At 52.8% G+C, this 17,731-nt stretch overlaps 4 protein-coding genes across 4 annotated transcripts; 2 read left to right on the forward strand and 2 right to left on the reverse strand.

Moving 5' to 3' along the window:
- Window positions 1–573: 573 nt before the first annotated feature.
- Window positions 574–2,696, forward strand: UCRPA7_1743 (putative mitochondrial distribution and morphology protein 34 protein; the record flags this gene model as incomplete). The annotated part of the gene is made up of 2 exons (XM_007914322.1): window positions 574–840; window positions 1,467–2,696. The coding sequence occupies 2 exons, from the start codon at window positions 574–576 to the stop codon at window positions 2,694–2,696; spliced, it is 1,497 nt and encodes a 498-aa protein (XP_007912513.1).
- Window positions 2,697–3,352: 656 nt separating this feature from the next.
- On the reverse strand, window positions 3,353–4,266 carry UCRPA7_1744 (putative yeats family protein; the record flags this gene model as incomplete). Its single annotated transcript, XM_007914323.1, has 2 exons — window positions 3,353–3,933; window positions 4,026–4,266. The coding sequence occupies 2 exons, from the start codon at window positions 4,264–4,266 to the stop codon at window positions 3,353–3,355; spliced, it is 822 nt and encodes a 273-aa protein (XP_007912514.1).
- A 799-nt stretch (window positions 4,267–5,065) lies between these two features.
- Window positions 5,066–5,683, forward strand: UCRPA7_1745 (putative nad dependent epimerase dehydratase family protein; the record flags this gene model as incomplete). Its single annotated transcript, XM_007914324.1, has 1 exon — window positions 5,066–5,683. The coding sequence occupies one exon, from the start codon at window positions 5,066–5,068 to the stop codon at window positions 5,681–5,683; it is 618 nt and encodes a 205-aa protein (XP_007912515.1).
- A 117-nt stretch (window positions 5,684–5,800) lies between these two features.
- UCRPA7_1746 (putative syf2 splicing factor protein) lies at window positions 5,801–6,757 on the reverse strand (the record flags this gene model as incomplete). The annotated part of the gene is made up of 1 exon (XM_007914325.1): window positions 5,801–6,757. The coding sequence occupies one exon, from the start codon at window positions 6,755–6,757 to the stop codon at window positions 5,801–5,803; it is 957 nt and encodes a 318-aa protein (XP_007912516.1).
- Between the last annotated feature and the right edge of the window lie 10,974 nt (window positions 6,758–17,731).

The raw sequence follows: 17,731 nt of genomic DNA on the forward strand, positions 1-17,731 counted from the left end.
CCAATTTCATACGGCTACGAAAACAATTATTCGCCTCATAGCAACCAACCCACGAGAACATTGTCACTTGACTTCTGTCTCATCCATTCCTAAGGCCTTGTGTGTGTGTGCGTGCGCGTGTGTGTGCTTGTGTGGGGCGTGGGATTAACAGCACGGCGAGGCAGCTAAATTGATAGCGAGGCACACACGGGCCACTGGGGTACGGGTGCTGCAGCCAAAACGCGCAGTAGGAAAATTCTGAGAAAAACTCGCACTGACCAGGCTCACTGCACTGAGGAGTCCTTTATCCACTCAGTGCTGCACCATAACAAAAAAAAGCCGGAAACACCACCTGCAAATATAGCGTCATCCCTTTCCAAAGAGCTCTCTTAGCCGACTCTTCCTCACCCACCTCACGACCACGACCATCGCCCAGTCGAGTCAACCCGATCATTATCGAGCGTCGCTGCTATCAGTATACACACGGCAGATAGCTCATAACCCGGTTTCCGATCATCCTCGCTCTCTATCCCGCGACGGCGGCCTTATCAAGAAGCACCTCCCTTTGCGATGCGGATATAACGCCATCTCAACATGGCCTTCAACTTCAACTGGTCGCCGCTCACGGCCGACGCGGACTTTTACAAGCGCGCAAGAGACCTGCTGACGGCGGCCCTCAACAAGTCACCCAAGCCGCCCATCATCGTCGATGACATCCTCGTCACCGAGTTCAACCTGGGCTCCGTGCCCCCGGACCTCGAGATCCTTGAGATAGGAGACCTCGCAGAGGATCGGTTCCGAGGCATTTTCAAAATGTGCTACAGCGGTGATGCGTTCCTCACGCTACGGACAAGAGTTCAAGTAGGTGACGATTTCCTTGCATGTTCATGCTTTCGATATTGGGTGTTCGCCCCGTTGGCTCCATTTGCGCCTATGGCTTCCGAAGTCCGAAAGAAACTGCAACACCATCGAACATGGAACTTGAGACAATATTTCACAAAGATCGCAGCCTATGACCTGGGAGGGCGATACCAGTGTATAGCTCCTTTTTATTGCGCTGGGGTCGAGAGAGATCTTGTTCTGCAAGCTCTTTCCATCCATCACACAAGTACCAATCTCATCGCGGCATGACCGTCTAGACAGCCAGCTTCTCCCACCCCTTCTTCCCGTCACTCCAGACATCCTGCTGTATTCTTTCAACTTTGTTTGGCAGATTCAGGGGATTCCATAATTTCCCCACATCTTGCATTGATTTCGAGATTGCCTTACCAGGGTGGCGCGTTCTGTTTGGCAAACAATGTACGTGCGTCATAACAATGCTAATATATCAACAATTATAGGCAAACCCCTTGAACACATACCTCGACTCCAAGCCGAGCTTCACATCTCCACAACCGCTAGCAGCAGCGTCAGGACTAACTATTCCGCTTTCGCTTACGTTGTCCGAGATAAAATTATCAGCATTTATCATACTGGTATTCTCTAAGCAAAAGGGTCTGACTATCGTATTTCGAAATGACCCGCTCGAATCGCTCAAGGTCTCGTCGACCTTTGACTCGATCCCTTTCGTCCGGGATTACCTGCAGAGAACGATCGAAGGGAAATTGCGGGATCTAATGATGGATGAGCTTCCTGCAATCATCCATCGTCTGTCTTTGCAGCTATGGTGCCCTGATCAGCTACCAAAGCAAGAAGATGAGGCCCAGAAGGAGACCGACGAACCTGCTGTAGATCCCCTTGCCAGCCCGCCACAGGACGCAGTCGATGCTCAGGGCAACCTGCTTGATTCCAGCGAGATCTCGAATTTGTCTTTGGACGGAAGCGCCGAAGTCAAGCACCTGTTCTCTCAGAAGAACCTGATCCGTCTAGCGAGCTTGAACAACTCTCACCGCACCCTGTCTCTCTTCACTCCTGGTATTCGCGATGTCGTCTTCCGAGCATGGGCCGGCTCAACGGAGAGACACGAGACGGGTAGCACTTCTCCATTAGCTACTCCGAGCTTGGCGAGATCGCAATCCTTCCAGGGATCCACCACGTATTCTTTCTCGGACACTGGCAGCATGGACCATGGCCATCTACCATCAAGACCATCGCTGGTTAGTTTGAACTCTGCCACAACCGGCCTTTCACTTGGTGCAGGCAGACATTCCCGATCGCACTCAAGTCGCAAGAAGAAGACCAGAGTCGTGAATTTGAGGAAGAATAAGACAGAAAGCGCTCCGGTTAGCGATGTAGATGAGACGGAGACGGTCTCTGACTCTACTTCAATACGAGGACCGATGTCAGAGCCGATCATGCCAGCCTCCATCCCTGAGGAACCGGAAGAGGAAGTGCCTGTGCCTCCCACACCTAGCAAGGTTCGGTTTAAGGCAGCAGGCGAGCGGCCCAGCATGCCGCCTCGATCTCCATTGACTTCCGAAGTTTACAACGCTCCTTCGGCTCTCTTCACCTCTGCGAAATCCGAGACTCCGGCTGAGGCTCCAGTTGTCGCAAGCCGCCCTCAAGAGAAGTCAGAGAAAGCATCCGAGAAAATGCCGATGCACTTCGAATCGCGACGAGGTCCTTCTTCGGAGACATCCTCCGTTATTCTCGAGCAAGCCTGGATCATGAAGATGGCTGGCGAGATTGCTCGACGTGTGTATGATGAGAAGAGGAGAAACCCAGGCCTCTGGGATGAGCGGGAGGACAGCCCTCCTCCAGCATATGAGGCACGATAGACTTGTACATACTAACCACCACAAACTCTCCTATGTCCATACGGAGCGTGGCATCATTTCTGGCGTTGGACGGGCAATTACGTTGACATTACACATAATCAGTAATGTCTCATGGCCTTTTGATTTTGCATGGCGTTTGGGAATCCCATCGTGGTAGAAAAGGGTCTGCTTTCCACTTTGGGTCATTCACACATGGCGGCTGCGGAGACGCGAGAAGCGAAGCATTTCTCGTGAGCGCCGCACATACATACTATCGCTTCTTGTACAGCACAGACATTTCCTTTGTTCTCAGACATCCCTCGATGGGAGTTGAAAGAGGAAGAAAGGAGTGCGCGAGACCGAGGCTGTCGGTCTATATATGAGAAGGTATATGTAAAGTCCTGCTGGCATTGCTGGCCAAACTAGGGAAGCTCTTTAGAGAATCAACTCCCATCTCTACTCGAAAACCGTTGTTGACTCTTGCTGCTCTTGAAGATTGATTGTACGAAGTTTGTCATTGCTATGTCACTAGCGGTTTTGGTCATCCTGTAGCCGGTTCCTTTCCCTGATATCGTACCTGTCTGCCCTTGACTCCAAACTCCAAGCCTCTGAAAAGATCATGCTACAAGGGTACAAAAATATGTACGAGTGAAGGGGACATGCCCCCTCGACTACTTTCAGGCAGCCGTCTCGGCTTCCTTCTTTAGACTCGCGAGTCTCTCCTCCTTGCTCTTGAGCTCCTCGGTCATCTTCTTCGACATCTCCTCCACCTTGACCTGCGCCTCCTTGAGCTTCTTGATCTCCAGCTCTTCCGTCTCGCGACTGAACGGCTGGCCGGGGCGCGTCGTCAGGGGGATCATCGCGCTGCGCTCCAGCACGCCGCCCTCGCTGCGTTTCGGCTGTGGCGGAGGCTGCTTCGCTCCCTTGGCCCCCTTTCCGCCCGCCTTGCCGCCGGCCTTCTGGTTCGCCGCGGCGCCCATCGTGCCGGGCGTGGCGCCGGAGGTCAGGATCTCGTAGAAGGAGTCGTAGGGCTCGTTGAACAGCTGCTCCTCGTACGTCCACGCGACGACCTCGTTGTTGAGCCTCATAGCCTCCTTCTCGGCGTCGTCCTTACCGTACGGGTGGAGCCTGAGGTGGTGATACAACGTCTGCGGCTTCTCACCCGACTCGGACACGTAGTAGAGCTTGAGCGTGATCTCGAACTCGCCCCAGCCCGTCTCGTTGACCGCGAAGGGCTTGCCTGCCTCGGCGTCGATCACTGGAAAACCCGTTAGTTTAGCAGAAACGGCCGTGCGCCTTCTAGAAGAAGGAAATTTGATGCGCGAGAGGGACGGCGTTGCGTGTACGTACTGCGGACATGGTTGGGAATCGACTCGTGCAGCTTGAACTGCACGCGCTTCAGCCAGTACGTGATGTCGGTGTCGTCGACACCCTTGACAAAGACCGTCCAGCTGTGCGTGTGGTCGTCCGGCACGCCTGCGGGCTTCGGGTTGAGCTTATCATCGAAGGGCCGCGCCGTCGTGCCGTAGATGAACGGCCGGAAGATCTGCAGGCCCTTGACGCGCTTGCCTGCGCCGCTGGGGGGAGCCATGCTGGTCGGTCGGGTCGGGTCGCTTCCACGATGCGCGTGGTAGGTGGACGTGTGTAGAGTGGAAAGTTTCGCGCCAGGCGCAAAGTTTCGACTTCTAGGTTGTCAGCCTTGCAGGAGGTGGGAAATTTGTAGGTGGGCGGGGCTGTTAAGGTTCGACACTGGATCGCCACTGCTATCGCGCTGCAAGACGCTATACCCTGCTAACTGACACGCATCCACAGGTGGGCTGGCAATTGATTTTAGTGGCTTCAGCCTTGCCGATGAACTGATGATTTCATCACTTTTGTAAGGGGAGCTTGAGCAGCAAGCTTGAGCTATGCTACGTCGACACGAAATCAGCGACCCCTCCGGCCAAGCTCTCTCGAATTCCTATGAGTTGATTTGACATTGAGACTGTAAACGCTCTTTTGGATCCATTTCCAAGCTATAAGCGAGTTCAAGCAGCTTTTGCCGGACATAGCTCAAGCTTATAAGCCGTGACGGTCCAAAATAAGATGTCTGCAGCAAAGAAGCTAGTTGTTTGTGGAGGGAATGGATTTTTGGGGTCGCGAATCTGTAGACAAGCCGTTGCCCGAGGCTGGGATGTCACATCAATAAGGTAATTATATCCCGAGCTCCTCTTGTCCTGCTGCCATCTGACCTTCATCGCAGCCGATCAGGCGAGCCAAAGTGGAACACGGTCACGTCTTCCTCGACACCTCCGCCATGGGCTCACAAAGTGACCTGGGAGCGCGCCGATATCTTCCAGCCTGCCGCCTGGGCTCCCCTTATCAAGGGCGCGGACTTTGTCGTTCACAGCATGGGCATCCTGCTCGAAGCAGACTACAAGGGTGTTCTGCAGGGCCGCGAGTCACCCATCTCGGGTCTTCAAAAGGCCTTCTCTCCAGCAAAAGGCCGCACGCCGAATCCGCTGGAGCGCAAGGAAGGCGAAGAGGTTCCCCAGCCTGAGTCTGCAAATCAGCTCACATATGAGTTGATGAACCGCGATAGCGCCATTCTTCTCGCAAAGGAAGCGGCAAAGGAGAATGTCAGCGCATACCTGTATGTGTCGGCACATGGAGGCGCCCCCGTTCTTCCCGCGAGGTATATCACGACAAAAAGGGAGGCAGAGAGCATCATCGCTTCAGAGTTCCCCAAGATCAGAGGTGTCTTCATTCGACCGCCATTCATGTACGATAGCTCGCGGCCATTGACGCTACCATTGGCCGCCGGCACTGCTATGGGGTCCTTGTTCAACGGACTGACAAGAGGCGTACTCGGCGGTTTCATGGGCACAGCGGGAGTGAAGCCCCTGAAAGCTGATCTCGTCGCTGAGGCTGCGGTAGAAGCTCTAGGCGATGAATCTGTCAGGGGTCCAGTGGAGGTTGCGGAACTCGAGGAACTGGCGAGCAAAGCGTGGCGGAAGACCATGCTCTAAAATGGTATCATGCGTATTGTATTTTACACTGAGCTATAGACTGTATCATAGCAAAACCCTCAGCTCTTCTATCATGATAGAGCTGCACTCTCAGAAGTGCGCCTGTAATAACACCTATCATATCATCGTGCCTCTCTCGAAACTGTCTCTTATCTCCGCCGTGTATTTGTTGTAGAACCTGTCAAGCTTCTGGTTGAACTGCTTGTTCTTCTCGTTGATGTATGTGACGTCGGCATCATCTCCATTCTTTGCCATCCGCTCCCGCCTCTTCTTCGCTGCCACCGCGTCTGCCTTCTTCATATCGTTGACCAAGCGATCGATGGCCTCCTTGTCGGGTTTGTTCTCCGCAAAAGATGTGCTATCCGCCGTTGAGTAAAATGTGCCATCCTTGTCAACAGCGATCATTTCTCCGTCCTCGGTTTCGACAATCTCTAGGCTTCCTTGCGCGGCCGCCTTTTCGATCGCAGCCAGCTTGTCTTTCGTGTATCGCTCCAAGTCCGGCGCCATATTCTTGAGCTGTCGCTTGTACACCTTCTGCGACTCGCGGCGGTAGTCCTGGAAGGCGTTGTCGTCGCGGTGCGCGTCCTTCTTCTTCATCCGCTTGTCCCACTTCTCGCTCTCGTCAACGGTCCAGTCCCACGCCCGCTTGCGCTCAAAGTCGCCACCGGCATCCTCAACATCCGCTTTGAGCAGCTTGTGCGACGCGATCGCGTGCTTACGGCGGATCGCAGTGAGCTGGTTGGGGTCGGTGGCTAGACGTTGCGCCTCATGCGTGACTTCTTTGTGGTTCTTCTCTGCCGATGTTTTCGCGCGGGCTTGTAGGGCTTTGAAGCGGGCCATACGCTCTTGGGCTCTGGCTGCCGCGTCATTCTCCGTAGATGATGATGCTGCGGTGGTTGTGTCCGCAGGCTCGGAGGCAGTCACTGTTGCATCGGCTTCCGGCTCGGGGTTGATTGTTTTTTCTGGTTCGGGTTCTGTTGGTGCAGGTTGATCTACTGTTGCAGCTTCGGCTTTCTCGGCTTCTTCTTCCTTTTTGGCAGACGCTCGGGTCTTTCTCTTCTTTGCTGGTGGCATCTTGAGTCTGAATGTGGGGAGACAAGTGGTGGATGACCTTCGTTGACTTGGTTGTTGTTAGCTAACAAAATAATGTTATCTACATCTTTGCAAAGAGGGTCGTTAGGACTGGGTCGTCATTGCACAGCCACATGTGGCTGGACCAAGCTAATTTCCCCAAATTTCCCCAGACACACCCTAGCAGCTCTCAACGTGGTCAATCAACCCCAGAACATCATCAGCTTTTTACAACTCTCGACGTTTTGGCAGACAACTTTATAAGAAGACACCCTTGTTATGTAACGCCCAAAGAAACCTCTGCCAAACGATCATGGGCAGTTTGAGTCTTTTTTACCGCTTGAGACACATGCACGAGGACAGGAGGCTTTATTAAGATGCAACGACTCGGCAGCCCGTGGAGACTACTAGGTCTTTCCCGTAAACCATCTTATGCGCAGATCAGATTTGCTGGGACTCGAGCATGGCGAAGGAGAAGGCAGCTCAGGCCTGGACAGCCTTTGCGAGAGTCTTATCCTATATTCGATTTCCCCGAACTGGTCTTGGACCTCGATGCTGAGAACAGTCCGCACGTTCGTCCAGTGAATGAAGCGGACTGGCAACGGGAGATTGACAAATATGCAGTCAACCCAGCTGTGGAGGCTGCAGCTGAACGTGTCCTTCAGTTCGAAAAAGAGAGCGATGAGGCTCGCAAGTTCATGATGTCGACTGCACATCAGCGTTTTAGCATGTGGCAGGTTTCTGACATGGATGTTTTATCGGTAGCTCTCGGGGGCTCGCCTCGCAATCAACCAGCATCGGATACGATATCGCCACAAGAAGAACAAAAACAGAAGGCTTTTCTCGACCAGCTTTTACGACAAAATGGTATCACAGATCGCATCATGTCACAGGACGACACGAAAGTCATCCGCTTCATGATGCATCGTCAGTCCCTCGCTCAGAAAGTGAATCCATTCTTCGACAACAATGACACCGAGATTGCCTCAATCAATGCTGAGGATGTGCAATTTCTTGAGTCTGTCCTGTCTCGCTGCGGATTCTATCAGATGCAACATCTCATTTCTCGGATAGCGCAGACAGAATCTGGATGTCAACTTTTGTCGCGATGCGGAGAGAAAATCTCCAAACTCTCTCACCAATTTCTGCGAGATGGCATGGAAGATGAAGTTTTAGTTTTTCTGAACAACTTGATTGGAAGCCTACAGTTCAAAAATGTCGACATTGGCGAAGCGCTGTGCTCAGCTGGGCTACGGACATCAATGATTGCTGCCCATGCACCTGCTGTGCTCCGCTACATCGGACTATCACATGAGTTAGGCTATCACACCCCCCCGTTTTCAGTTGCCGATCTCCAAACATCTCTTGAAAAGTTTTGCGATGCTTACTCTCGAAATCGAGAAGGTCTCGAAGGTGCAGGGTCGCGCCTGGAGTACCGCGCAGAACTCTTCACTGTGCTGACGGGCCGAAGTGTTGCTAGCTACGTGCCACAAGCGTCTTTTCGTGCGAGCATTGGTAGCACCATGGAGTTCATACGTGCCTACAACTCCTATATTGTGCTACTCGGAGAGTTAGGTGCCTTACGGATGCTTTGGCATGAATGGCACACATTGAAGACTATGAAAGGACAACTGGCCTTTGAACTTCGACATGGACCCAAGCACCAATTGTTCGCTAATGCGCTTGCCCACTGTGCGTCAAGTCTCCAAAGCCAGCGTATACCATTTGCTCAAGAGGATTATACCACCGTGACTGGTGACTACGCAGAAGATGCGGCTCTTGATCTACAATCCATCTATAACCAGAAGCTCCGCATGATAAGAGGCACATTGGCGGAGCCGCTTCCGTCGACATTCGAAAACACTGCCGCCATGGCAGAGCAGCTTCGAGAGCAAATCCGAAAGGTGTTTCGAGTGCCTAACATAGAAGATGCTATGCGTGACATCACCGCGTTGATGTCTACAACCGTGGCAGGAAAGTGACGATATCACAGCAGTGAAGCACTCCCTGAAAGCATTTCTCTTGCCATGCTTAGAAGTCGTATATATGTACATACAAAATTAAAGTCCTACCTTGGTGGTGACTTAAAGATCCTTATCCCGCGTGCTCAGGCATGGCTCTTAGAAAGATGATATCATAGCATGGTTTCTCCAACACGTTGCTTGTCGGCGCTCATCTAGACGCGATTGACTGCGATATTCGAAATTGTCCGGTTTAGGTAATTTCTCCGTCTCGGACTGGATAGGGACAATGAAGCGGACATAGCAGCACCCGTTTCTCCTTGTCATACCTGTCTGCAATGCAACAATGTCCGAGACTTCGCGACATTAAAATCATTCGGCGCGCTTTGACAAGCGGCTTTTTACGAAAGTACCCAGGAATGGTATCAATCATGCAAATCTCACATCAAGGCTTCCTCCCTTAAGCGTCGTCCCGTATCTTATAGGGGCAAATCTATGTCAGCTTTCGTATTACAACCCCGCACCCTTGCCAGATGGGAGGGATCTGCTCCCGGGTTACGAATATTGCATTTTAGACGAGTCATCACCTCGTTGTTCTTGGCCGACGCATTCTCATATTTCTAGTACCATCTGTAATTCCCTTAACCAGATGATATATCGAGACAGGATAGAATCCATTTAAGAGGAGCGGGAAACCCGTCCTACTGCCACTTACCGACATGCCGGCTCCTCTCCCATTCGTAACTCAGCCTTACGGATGACCGGGGTTTGGCTATGATCTGCAACCTGTCGGGGTAGCTATGCGTTGGCGACAGGAAGCTGAGGGCGACTTTGACGTCTGATTGGACAAAGACCGCGGCATACCTCTTGGTCTGTCCTTCACACCTCGTTGTAAGACCTCTGACTAGAGAACCCGGTTCAATACGATTTGTCCTGGCCCTGAGAGGAGGCAGCAATATGTGCGACCGCCCGTCGTTCGGCTAACTGCCGTCCTTCATCGCAATCCTATCAATGCTCCAGCCACAGGACCACCTGCATTTCCCTGCTTCGTCACGCGTTTTCAGCTCGTGCTCCAATCAGGGATTACTCTCCTACAGAACCCCAGTGTCATCTTTCTCTTGGGCAGGAAACAGCCTATTTCCCAATGATGGCTGCGTCGGTGAGTGCAGTGGTCGGCGACCCGAAGCCATAGGACGCGCAGCTGGGCCACCCAACTCAGCAGTTGTCCTCCAGGCACCTCGACTTCGCCTCCATCGACTGACAGATTGCAGTCATACTGCCTGGTCTTCTTTTCCTGTTGGTCTCATATATTCTGTTATTCTTGGTTGCCTCAGCTACTGTGAACTTTCTCATCTGGATCTGTGAGTCCGGCGCAACGTTGTCAGACTTGTGCAATTATGCCAAGCACCGACCGGCACCAGTCATGATGCGGTTCTCTCATGCCGTGCCGCTCTTGCTACGGCGCGGAAGAGGCGAGTTTGGTCGAGGACTCCCGCAATTCTCCTCCTTGTGTTCCGGCCTTTCGACCCTGATCGTGCTCCTGTTTCTTGTAAAGGAATCATCTCAGCAAAAGGATCCAATACAGAACTTCTGTAGGCGATTCGGTCACCAAACAGCTGTCATTGACCGCAAACTGTATATTGATGGAGGTTTGATCAACTGGAATCCCATTCCACAGTACCCGACAAACTATTCAAGTAAGTCTAACGGATCATGGACCAAGCGTTGGATTTCCATTGTTCTAATTGTTCCTGTATCAAGATACCTGGCTTCTGTACCAAGACCTCGATCACAATAGCGCCGATGGCATGCCAGTGTTATATGCGAACCTGTCGAAGAATGCTTCAATACCGGACGTTAGCGGAGGGATTCTATGGGCAGATGACGTGAATAAGAGATTCTACCTGTTCGGGGGAGAGTATTACCAGTCTGCGCCGACTGCCTTCAATCTATACTCGTATGATGCGATCAATAATTGGTGGGATTCATTTGGGCCGCCCCAGCAGACTTCAATCAGCAGCGTTTCGTATGGCGCTGGCGTTGCTGTGTCAGATAGGGGTGTGGGTTACTACTATGGCGGTTGGTTGTCGAACAATTCCGTGCCTGGCTGGTCGGGAGATCCTATTGCTACATCTGGCCTGATCCGTTATAATATGGACTCGAATACGTGGACGAATAACACCGGGCCAGATTCCGTACGGAGAGCCGAGGGATCGATGAACTATATACCTGCCGGAGATGGTGGAATGCTCATCTATTTCGGGGGCGTGACGGACCCGTATGTGAATGGAACGGTTGTCGGACAACCGATGGATCAAATATTCATTTACGATATTCTGAGCAATAAATGGTACACGCAGAATACGACTGGAACGACTCCACAGATGCGCCGGCGATTTTGCTCTGGCGTAGCTTGGGCCCCGGATCAGTCTAGCTACAACATGTAAGTTTGACTATACTTACGAAGGAGCCTTTTATACTTTCTTTGCTTGGACTAATTTGACTTGCAGCTATCTCTACGGAGGGGCGGGCATGCCTCCTGAAACGGCTGGCTATGATGATGTGTATATCCGTGAGTCCTTCTCCATCCACGAATCGTGGCTTAGCTTGCTAACAAGCATGTTATCACAGTGAGTATTCCTACATTTACCTGGATAAAAATGTACCCAACCGATGGCAATGTGACTGGGCAATATCCACACCACAGTCTTTCATGCAATGTTATTAGTGGCGCCCAAATGCTGATCATTGGCGGAACGTTTCCCCTGACGGATGATTGCGATGCCGCGCCGCAATGGGGTACACACAATCTCGATATGGGCGAGCAAAATGCAAAGAAGGTTCCGTGGCAGCTCTTCGTGCCAAACCTGACGACATACGCTGTACCCGATCCAATTCTATCCGTAGTTGGTGGTGAAGCCACAGGCGGCGCAACCAAGACGGCTCCAGTAAACGGTTTTGACAACGTTGACCTCGATGTGTTAATGACACGGAAGGCCTCGGTGGCCGCACGCACCCCTACACGTGCTATACCCGGCGCAACAGGAACGTCAGACTCGGGTCCAGCACTGAGTACAGGCGCGATTGTGGGAATTGCGGTAGGAGGTGGCGTGGCTCTTATCCTCGTCCTTGGCTTCTGCTGTTTCTTCATCCGCCGACACCGCCGCAAGCATAGGACTTATCAGACATCGAACCCCCATGCCAGTCCCGGCGGAGGTAGCGGCGGATTCCTCGGCGGCCCACACCCCGGGGGCAGTCCGTATAGCCCTTATAGCTCACATACGCCGTCTAGCCCATATCCAACTTCACCATATGGAAGGCGGCCCTCTGCTGGCTACCATCAACAACAGCAGCCCAGCGAGCTACCAGCTACAGGAACTAACCTCTGGACACCGACTGGTGCCGGGTCTTATGAGATGGGCACTGGTGGAGGCTCTCCGCCATCTCACCACGCCATTGCGCACGACTATATCGATCAACCGAAGTTCGACGACCAAGGAAGACCGTGGATGCCACAGGTCAGCATGATGGAAGCCCCAACGATACAAGATCCCCTCTACCCACCACAGCGGGGTTTTGCCCGGACAGCGAGCGGCGGAGGTGGGGAAACCGGCCGGTACGGACTCGCACCCGGGAGCCCTCCGATACGCCGAGCACAGACCCCACAAGAGCTGAGCTCGGAGCCACGCCTGGACGCGGGCTGGCCGGGCGGGGGGAGCGGCGCGAGTGGGGCTACGGAGGGCAGTGGCAGTAATGGTGGTACCGGTACTGGCACCGGCAGTGGAGCGTCACTAGGCCGGAGGCATGAGACGTTTTATCATCGCTGATGATGTCTAGGTTTCAAAATACAATGTAATGATGTCTCTTTGTTACACCGCCTCTTCGTCGAGGCCAGCCCTGTTTTTTTTCCCCCCTTTCTCCTTGTGACACATACTATAATGCCCAGGCGTTCAAGGGGAAAGGGTTCCATGACAGCAGCTTTCAAAAGTTGATCCTCATATGAGAGACGGCCGGCCGGCCTCGGAGACGGGAGGAGGGATTGGGATGGATGGATGGAGCTCACACGAATATACCCTTGATAAACAACGATACTTTGTCTCTACCACGATGATACACCGAGCCGAGAGAAATTAAATTCACATAGACACAGCGGTACCGGCGCGTACTCTCGTCGTGGGGAGTCACAGCTTTGCCATTGATGGCGATGGAATGACAGCTGCCAATTCTGGCGGCGACTTACACGAGGCTCCGCGATCGGCCCTACAACCTCTTTCCACTTACACGATGGCGCCAGCACCCCCTTGGCAACCTCTCATATTATTGCGACATGGCACAGCCAGAAACCCCAAAAAGACGCAGGCTAATTGCACAATGACGTGCCGTGGATGTGTCAGTATTCAGGAGGCGAAGTTTTGGGTTTCACAAGCTCAGGATAAAGCACGTAACCTCTAGAGTCTGTCTATGTAATCGCACACCTTAATGGCGATGCACACCACAGACTATCGCGACCCGTTTTCGTTATGACGTGAACTTGCGGCTGTATTGCGAACGAGATCACCTCAGATCGCCCCCTCTCTTTTATTCTTGCTAATGTGGCCTTCCCGTCCCTGTCCATGCGAACCGCACATGAGTGAGATCCAGGCTTTGCCCAGGAGTAAACTAGTCTACACACTGTTGTATGTACATACCGCTTATACTTACCGAGCGTGTGGGTGTCCTGCCCGGCCGCCTACCTCACCCTGCAGGAGGGCGAAAAGAGTCGCGTCCATTGATCAAGTCGTGTGTTTAGACTCGTAAAACATATAGAGGAGACACAAACTACGCAGCTTCAATTACACTAGATTGCTCATTCCCAAACGTGCCTTCCTTATCTCTTTCGGGTCTCACAATGGCTTCTGCACCGGCCCAAGATCGGAGCCAGGATGATGACCTGGCAGACCTGTCGGGAAAAGTAGGAGGTAAGTCTATGGTGCTCGACTGCCGTTGACCCCCATTTCAACCATCAATGCTGAAATGACGGATGCACCCCGACGTCGTGCCTCTGTTCTCTGATTTGGCATATCAACAATATGCTACAACAGACCACCACGCACACGCCGATCATCCAGCCGACGGGTGTAAGGGCTTTCAGCTAACCACGGTAAGCGTGACGCCGGATGTCGGGTCGCACACTGCACATCTCGCTGGGACGCTGGAGGGTCTTATCCGAAAAGGACAAGTCAGATCCAGGCCGCCACGGGCCTCGGGATTGACGATAGGACGAGAGGCGGGAAAGCTCCTTGATTGGCATGAGTGCGAACCTTAGTCGTGGGCGCTGATAAGAAACCCATTTTCCGAATTGGCGGACCTGCAGCGGCGTTCTAACCTGTTGTAAGAGCATGGGGGAATGTTAGAGCTTGTCCCAGGGCAGAAGCATGTTCTTCAAAGCATAGCGGCTGGCCCGCAGAGAACTTGGCTGAGCAGACACCGCGCCGCCATGGGCGAGATCCTCGGCGAAAGTGTCGCAAATCGACATTTTCCTCCGACCTGGGATCGCAAGCCGCATGTGGGACGTGGGAGGTGGGTGGAGAGGAACTGTATAGTTGTGGTGGACAGGCCGCCCGCTGTCAGATATCATAACGCTCGAGTGTACTATAACTGGTAAGTGGTCCAGATTGAGGGTCGCTTATATCCTGTCAGATCTGAGACGAGCCTGGCGGTTCGTTCTCTTATCTCGCATGGGCAGGCACACAAACCACCCATCCATATCCATAACAACCAGCTTAGTTCTGTCCAGGGTCCAGCTTCAAATTCCCCACACATAGCCATAGCAAACCGAGACAGGCCGAGAAAAAGCCTTCTATGCATCAGCTGGGATTCTGCAGGGTGCAGAGCTTTGCGTGGGGTTGAAACGAGATGGATGAATAGTGTTCGCTCTGAAGTCATTGCTCTTCACGACTTCATAATGATGGAGAGTAGTGAATAGGAGTGACGAAAGACATATCAAAGAAACAAACAGACAGAACAGGAACCTCGGGGAGACTAAAGAATAACCACGCTACGCGTCTTACCCCAGGACAAGCGGGGTACAGACAGGGGATCGCTGCGAACGGCGAGATCCTACCACCCACCAGAATGATTGCAGTTCGCTGTGGTTTTGCTTTTTCGAATGTCTTGCATTTCGGCAAGGCCTCTTCCCTTGTAACAGTGAGCAGCCTTGCGGGAGTAGCAGAAGGCGTCGCCGAAGCACCCATGGCGCCATTGTCCATGTTGAGAGGCAAGTCGCTGCTTTTGCAGGTGGCTTCACCAATACCTGCCTTACCAGTGTGAATGTGGAGGTCGGCGTGGGATGTTAAGTGCAGGATCGTAGGCGGCGGGGCCAAAACGGCAAGCCGAGCGGGTTGTGCAATATCAAGGTCATTTGGGACCCAACGCCAGGCTCCTTCGTCAGAGCCAGAGAGATGTGACCGCACCTGCAGGATAAGATAGAGTAGATGGGATATTTTAGGCACTCTGAGGCGCGGCAGAGTTGACCCTTGTGAGAGAGGGGATGGAAACCCCGGGACCCAGAACCCCCACCATATCCCGAGCATGACGCTGAGAAAATCCCCAGCACCTCACCTGAAGTGTCTCTGCCGTCTGGCGCACTTGCGGACCAGACTATAAACATCTCGGTGGGAAAGTGGGAAACCCCCACGTTTCATTTATCGATGCATGACCGGCAGGCACATTTTCCCAAGTGCGTGAGAAGAAGTAGGCCGAGCAGCCAGACATTGTTGGTTTGTATCCCAGGTTCAAACCAGGCTTTTGAGGATTTCCGAATCCGTGCAGGCACAGACCAAGGAGCCAGTCTGGAGACGGGACGAAACAGAGCTGCATAGCCGAGTGTTCGTGTTCCTGACCTTTCTCAAAGGCTTTAATAGTTGGATGAATGCAGGTCAACCATCATATTGAAGGTCGTCGAGATTGTCCCCTCGTCACCCATTATTGTGCCTGTGGAGGAACAAGCAAGAACCTTGCAATGGTCGGCGTACGTGGACTTCGGGAGGCACGGGAGTCAAAGAAACCTGCTCAATGGCTCTCGCTGTCCCGAGCCCCGGTACCTTGCCTTAGACTGGTTGGGTAAGGTTGAGGTGTCATGAGGGGAAATTCCCCGAACTTGCTCGGAAGCTCTGGAAAAGAAGAGCCACCTAAGCTCGAGCTACCACTGCACAGAGGTACTCTACAACGCAGTGACTTGAGGGGCGCCAGCGGTGGTGGGCTTACGAGGTTACGAGGCTGAAGAACCTTGATGATGACGCCTCCAACCCGACTCATTCCAGGCTCCGGTATTTCGGGACACGTTTGAGGCTGGTTGGCCGTTGGGGTTCTCAGGGCAGATGAGGTTCCACGGCCCTGGCCTAAAACGTGCCTGAGGTGCCTTTCGTTGGTACATAGACTGAAAAGGAAGAAGTGGTCATTACGTGTAAGTGACCCTAGAGGTCGTCATGCAGTGCTCATCTGCTGTGTCTTAAGCTTCAACGCGGCGTTTGGCTAGGGTTGTTGCTGGTGCGGAACCTTGTGACTCTGGGGTCTTAGAGCCTTAGCCAAGAGGACAGCAGAGCCAGCAACGTGCTTGGTGCGATGGATGATGCGATGAGGTGAGCGCGTGGAGAATGGATATGACCTAAGGAAAGCTTTTTCTTTCGCAAGAGCACCATCGATGACCACCAAATGCACCCGTTTGTCGCCATGCCAGTAGGGTATTGTACCTTGCACCACACCGTCCCTTTGGCGCGCACATGGCAGTAACGGTGCTGCACTTAATACGGATAGAGTGGTCATGAGGCCCTGTTCATGAGTCGTCGTGGTATGTGCGAATATTACCAATATTACCACATTTCTTGCGCCATCCCGTCTCTTCTTCCTCCATCCTGTCCTCTCCGCCACTCTCTAGCCCAGACAGGGCTGAGCTTACACGACCCTCCACACGGAGCATCCAGGGTGTTGAAGGATGAGGGACGTGGGCTATGGGCGACTGGATCACTGGAGCAGTGCGTAGTGAACAGTGTTGTAACCCCAACTTGTAGATGGTTGTTGTGCGTGCCATTAATATAGGCATGCAAGCCACCCTATGCAGGTTGCAATCCTGCCCCAGCTTTTGTCGGTGCCACGGTAGGAAACAGGGCAAAGGACACTTTGGTCGTACAGTACAGTATAGTACGGTAGCATGAACGAGAAGAAGAAGCGCCAAAGAACGAAAGGTCTTGGTGAATCATGGACGGATACCCCATGCCATGATCATGCTCATGCCCATGCCGTGCCGCCTCTCAGTTGTCCGAACCGACCGATATGCAGGCATGAGTACGGAGCACTGTACAGTACATAGCTGTAACTCTCGTAAGAGCCCCCTCAGTGACCCCTCCCTGGCTGCTGCGGAAGTGGGATTTTTAGCTAATAAGGTATGGAAACGTGAAAGGCTGCCCTGGCTGGCTGGCTCCCCTGGCTCCCCTGGCCCCAGCTGCTGGTGTGATTTGTTTGCATCTTTGCACCAGTGATTGAGCCATCGCTGATGTATCAGATTCGTTGTGGTAAGAAAGGTGGAGGTGGAGGTGCAGGTGCAGGTGAGGAGTCTGAGAACCTACATAGGTAGTTAATAATATGTAAACCAAATAAATGCAGCCACACAGGTCCAACAGGCAAAGCAAAGCAGGCAAGCAGCCAGGCAGGTGCATTGCAGTAATAACAAGGCAGGCTCTCGCTGTCTGTCCAGCTTGCTCCTTCCTTCCTGTTCACATTCACGGACACAGAGACGGAGCTTTAAAATAAGGCAGGTACACATATGCATATACATATACACTTACACTTACACACCTACTTACATATATACATTGGGAGGCACCTCGTCCGTCCACCTTACCTTACCTTACCTGACGTTGCCTTGCCTTGCCTTGCCTTGCCTTATTTACCTGCCATTTCGGTTCCTCCTCTCTTCCCTCTTCATATCTCTCAGTCTCTCCCTCTTCTTGCAAGGGACAACTCCACAATTTCTCCTTCC

The sequence above is a fragment of the Phaeoacremonium minimum genome (genome assembly GCF_000392275.1).
Source record: "Phaeoacremonium minimum UCRPA7 unplaced genomic scaffold PA7_03_scaffold_129, whole genome shotgun sequence".
Lineage (NCBI taxonomy): Eukaryota > Fungi > Ascomycota > Sordariomycetes > Togniniales > Togniniaceae > Phaeoacremonium > Phaeoacremonium minimum.